Source organism: Chamaea fasciata, unplaced genomic scaffold, assembly GCF_029207755.1.
Source record: "Chamaea fasciata isolate MVZ Bird 193981 ecotype frontalis unplaced genomic scaffold, bChaFas1.0.hap1 SCAF_28, whole genome shotgun sequence".
Lineage (NCBI taxonomy): Eukaryota > Metazoa > Chordata > Aves > Passeriformes > Sylviidae > Chamaea > Chamaea fasciata.
This window is the reverse complement of record NW_027094113.1, coordinates 3,532,527-3,537,508: the sequence shown is the minus strand read 5'-3', so window position 1 is coordinate 3,537,508 and position 4,982 is coordinate 3,532,527. Positions and strand designations below refer to the sequence as shown.

Below are 4,982 nucleotides of genomic sequence, written 5' to 3'. Positions count from 1 at the left end.
TCCACCTCCTGCTTTTTAGCCCCAGTTTTTTCAACCCCTCAGATCAGAGGGGTTTATTAAAGACAGAAAAGCACCTGGAACAGGTAGAGTTTTTATTGGAAGGCGCGTGAGGAGCCAGATTTGTGCGTGAATGTGAGCAGCGCCCGGGGGCAGTGAGTGGGGACATAAATAAAGGCTATTTCCTGTACCAGATCTGCATCCTCCTCTCCCTCTTGATTTTCCTCTGCAGCTGCAGGATCCCGTACAGCAAAGCCTCAGCTGTGGGGGGGCAACCTGAGCCAGAGAAAAAGGAGAGAAGGGAGGAAGGTCACAGGGCTGGTACCTGCACGGAGCTGGAGGCAGCAGCAGAGGGGCCAAGCCCAGATTTATCCCAGAGCTGACTCCCCTCTGGCTTTGTGGCTGACACAGGCAGGAGTGTGAAGAAACCAAACTGATGGTGTTTATCAAGCTTTATATTAAACATAGCGATTCTTTGAATCCGAAGTGTATCCAACCTCCCCCTCCCACCCCACTGACGGTGCCACCACCATCACAACCCTCCCCACCCCACAATCCCTGCAGCTGCTGCAGCTTCCCCACCACTGAAACAGGAAAACCTTTCAAACCAACACTGGAATTGCAGAGAATTCCCCTCTCCCTGCCCTGCTCCCAGGTGGAGCTGCCCCTTGTACCTGGCACATAAATGTCCACGGGCACGATGCGGTCACAGCCCCTCACCACCGAGTAGGAGTAGTGGTAGTAGCCCCCACCGTTGGCACAGCTGTGGGACAGGGACAGGGACAGTGTCAGCACAGGAAGGTGAGCAGGAGGCCAAGGGAAGGTGGCCCTGGGCAGGTGGGCACTGCCAGGCTCGGAGCCACCATCTGAGAGCTCACCACCCCACCACGAGCCCTGCCTGGGATGTTTTTAGATGAATCCAACCCAACTGAACTGTTCCCATCAGCCTCACAAAGCAGATTTCACAACCCTCCTGCTCTGCCACAAAACCTTCTATTTTGCCTCAGAGCTTTCCCAGAATTTGTCCTGTTCCAGCCTGGACTGGCCACTCTAATCCCCAGTGTGGGGACAAGAAAGACGTGAGAATCATGGAATCATTCAGGTTGGAAAAGATCTCCAAGACCATGGAGTCCAACTGAGTCCCCCCATGGAGCAGATTCCAGCCGAGTCCCCCATGGAGCAGATTCCAACTGAGTTCCCCCATGGAGCAGATTCCAGCACAGCAGAAGCATTTTGAAAGCCAAAAGCAAACTCTGGGATTCTGGATACACACAAGTTTGGCAGCTGCAAACCCCCTGAATCTATCCCTGGGAGGATTCACACACACCATTCCCAGATGGAGCCTTCTTGCTCTTTGAGAACTTGGAAACACAAACAAGCAAAGAATTCCCCCCACGGCACTGACACTCACCTCCCCATGGACACCACGTAGCGAGGCTCTGGCATCTGGTCGTAGACCTGCAGAACAGGGAAATTTGAGATGATTCCCACCTCCCCCTGCCAGGCCCAAGGTTCCTGTGGTCCCCAGTGCTGTTGGAATTCTGGAAGCTGAGAATTTGGGGCTCTCTGTGCTGGGGGGCACTGACCCCCAGGCAGGCACTGCATTTGACCTGAGGCCTTGGAGCAGGCTTCCAAAATTGAGTGATAACACTGGGGTTGTGGGTGTGTAATTTGAATAGAATTGTGTGATCTCACAGGGTGAAAAACTTAGAATTTGGGGGTTTTGTATATAGTAATATATATGGGACAATATGGAGGATTTAATGCCTTGTCTAAGTCCTTCTTCTCCACCTTCTCCTTCATGGTTTTGGGTGCTTTTTTCTAATTGGGTGAAAAAGGCATTGCAGACCTTGGGTGGTCAATTATTGGGTCAAAAGTATCAATAATATAGGTGTCACCTCGTTATTGGGTGATTACTGCTTAAATAACCTTGGAAAGAGTTAGAGGCACCTCCATTTTCTACCTTGTTAGTTAGAGCTCACGACTCGTGAGACTGTGAATTAATAAACACAGAGTCCAAACACGAAACTGCGACTCCCATGTATTAATGCCCAAGAATGATCTCCTAGAAGATCTAGAAGAACTATCGATCTCCTAGAAGAATGTACCTCCTAGAAGATCTAGAAGAACCATGTCTTACAAGAATGTATCTCCTAGATCCAGAAGAACCATCTCCTAGAAGAACTATCCCCTAGAAGATCTAGAAGAATGTATCTCCTAGAAGATCTAGAAGAACCATCTCCTGGAAGATCTAGAAGAACCACCTCCTAGGAGAATGCACCCTCTAACAGGAGGAAGAGAAGACAGACCCACCTTGCGCAGGGCCGGGGCCATTTTGTTGGTCAGGGTCCCCGCCACGATCATGACGTCAGCCTGGCGAGGGCTGGCCCGGAACACGACCCCGAAACGATCCATGTCATAGCGTGGGGCTGCCATGTGCATCATCTCCACGGCACAGCAGGCCAGCCCGAAGGTCATCGGCCACAGGGAGCTCTGTGGGGACACCAACGATTGGAGAAGGGACCGTGCAGGGACAGTAGAAAAGGGACAGCTCAGGGCCCCGTGGGGACAGTGGCGGCCAGAGAAGGACCAGCCCAGCTAAGGCAGAGCACAGGGCGCTGTCACTCGTGTCACCCTTCCCCACAGGCAGAGCAGCTGCTCAGGGCAGGGCCAACTCCAGGAAGTTCCTTTTCCTGGTGCCCAAAAGGCAATTCCAGACCCCCCACACACCCTCAGCACCTCCAGCCTCTCTGTCACTGAGCCCCAATGTCACCCTCTGGCCAGAGAACTCGGCCAGGGGAGCTCTGAGCCTATTTTTATCCTGAGCAGGAGGTGCCTCCCATCTGTCACCCTCTGTCCCCAGGGCAGCCTGTGGCCAGGGACTCACCCGCCGTGCCCAGTTGACCAGGTCATCGAGCTTGGCGATGACGTACTCGCCGCGGCTGCTGGGGACGTAGGATTTCCTCGGGACAACAGCAGAGCTCTTCTGGACCTGCACAGAGCTGAAAGGAGCAGCACAGGGCCATTGTCGCCCTAATCTTTTCCAGCCTTCTGATGTTATTGTAAACTGTTCTTTCGGTTTATTGAGGGACAACTGATGAACTTCTAGCTTGACCAGGGTGGTTGGAGAAGTAGCAACTTTCATCCTCCAACCCCTGATCATTGCCTAAAATCTATGTAAATCAACATAAGAAAATAAACGTCTCTCTCTTTGCCCTGACGGTTGACTGCATGCACGTCCTTCATTTTGTGTCCTATAGTGACAAGCCATCACTCTCCAGTTATTTCCTTGCAGAATCAGCTTTTATCCCTAAAAAGGGCCGTGACTCCCTGAGGAATGACAATCCCACCACTCTGCAGTAGTGGATTCTCCCCAGTGTGGGATCCGTGGGTTTGGTGCTCAGGCAGAGCCCCCCAGCCACAGAGAGCTCCTGGCTGTCTCTCCCCGCGGCTCCCGGAGCTCCCCGGATTTCAGCACGGGAGGGAGGAGACGCCTGACAGGAGGCGCCGCTGGGGACCCCCCCCGTCTGAGGGAATGGTGACACAACCTGCTGCTCCCTGTCCCCAGGGCACGAGCTGTTACCTGTCAGCGCGATCGGCCGCCGGCGTCTGATGGAGCAGCTGAGAGTGAACGGGACTCACGGAGCCGGGCCTGGGGACAGAGAGAACCCGCACAGGGTGACAGGGTGACAGAGCCCCCGCCGCGCACCAGAGCCCTCCCGGGAGCCGGTGCTCCACAAAGCCCAGCGGGGAAGGAGACCCCCAGTGACCGCCAAAGCTCGGGGAGCCGTTCAGCCGCGGCTCTGGGGTCCCCGCGGGCAGCGCTGTCACCGCCCCGGGCTCCCACCGCCCCGGTGCCCCCAGCCCCGGCGCTCACCGCCAGCCCAGCACACCGTGCGCGGGGAGCCGGAGACCTGCAAGAGAAGACGGGAGAGCTCAGCCCGGCTGTGGGCCACGGCCGGGAACGGGCTGGTGTCCCCTCAGGGCTCCCTCCCGGTCACTCTCGGCGGAGGACCGAGGGCTTGTTTCGGTCCCCAGACCTGCCCCTGTCCCCGTTCCCGACCCCGTCCCGTCCCCGTCCCCGTCCCCGTCCCCGTCCCCGTCCCCGCTCACGGCCCAGCGCCGCCATCTCTCCGCAGCCCTTCACGCAACCTCTGGGCGCGGTGCACCCGCTATAGGGCCCGGCGCGGCACCGCCTCAGCACTCCGGCGGGAAACGCGCCCCGGGCAAGGGGTTCCGGAGGCAGCCGCCGGCCCCGCCTCAGCCCGTGGCAAAACGATCCCAGAACGGTCCCCGGCGGGCGGCGCCGACCCGGAACCGTCCCGGAACCGTCCCGGAGCCACCACGGGACTCGGCGGGAAGGGCCCGTCCCGGGGCTGCGAAACGCAGTCGAGCAGGAAAACAATAACCGAGCGTCCCTGGGTGGGCTCGAACCACCAACCTTTCGGTTAACAGCCGAACGCGCTAACCGATTGCGCCACAGAGACCGCGCTGCCGCGGCATTCCCCCTGCTCCTGTCTCGTGCCTGTCCCATGTCGCGCCCGTTCCCATGTCCCGCCTGTGTTGTCCCCCCGCCGTGCCCCACATCCCGCCCCCTTGTCCTGTGTCCCGTGTCCCGTATCCCTCCCCCTGTCCCCTGCCCATGTCCCCCCGCCGTGTCCCCCGTGTCCCCCCGCCCGGCGCGGCGCCATCGGCGGTGACGGGGCGGGGGGGCGGAGCGCCGTCGTGCAGCCGAAATAGCTCAGTTGGGAGAGCGTTAGACTGAAGATCTAAAGGTCCCTGGTTCGATCCCGGGTTTCGGCAGAAGCTTTTTTTTCTTGCCGGGACCCGCGTTGCAAAAGCGCTGTTCTCACCCCAAACACCCCCCGAGGCTTCGGAATTCGTTATTCCCTCCCCACACTCTGCACCTGACCGTTTTAATATCCTGAGAACACACACGCACGGGCGGGGAGGTGTAAATGACTGCGGGTGTACCGCTGGGTTAA

General features: G+C 57.9%; 1 protein-coding gene and 2 non-coding genes across 3 annotated transcripts; 1 reads left to right on the top strand and 2 right to left on the bottom strand.

Moving 5' to 3' along the window:
* Nucleotides 1-77: 77 nt before the first annotated feature.
* On the bottom strand, nucleotides 78-4,181 carry NDUFS7 (NADH:ubiquinone oxidoreductase core subunit S7). The gene is made up of 8 exons (XM_066205866.1): nucleotides 4,111-4,181; nucleotides 3,875-3,911; nucleotides 3,581-3,649; nucleotides 2,885-2,999; nucleotides 2,311-2,490; nucleotides 1,409-1,455; nucleotides 672-760; nucleotides 78-273 (listed from the first exon to the last, which is right to left on the bottom strand). The coding sequence occupies exons 1-8, from the start codon at nucleotides 4,124-4,126 to the stop codon at nucleotides 176-178; spliced, it is 651 nt and encodes a 216-aa protein (XP_066061963.1). The 5' UTR covers nucleotides 4,127-4,181; the 3' UTR covers nucleotides 78-175.
* A 229-nt stretch (nucleotides 4,182-4,410) lies between these two features.
* On the bottom strand, nucleotides 4,411-4,484 carry TRNAN-GUU (transfer RNA asparagine (anticodon GUU)). Its single transcript has one exon. It is a non-coding gene; the product is annotated as a tRNA-Asn (tRNA).
* Nucleotides 4,485-4,727: 243 nt separating this feature from the next.
* Nucleotides 4,728-4,800, top strand: TRNAF-GAA (transfer RNA phenylalanine (anticodon GAA)). Its single transcript has one exon. It is a non-coding gene; the product is annotated as a tRNA-Phe (tRNA).
* The last annotated feature ends 182 nt before the right edge of the window (nucleotides 4,801-4,982 follow it).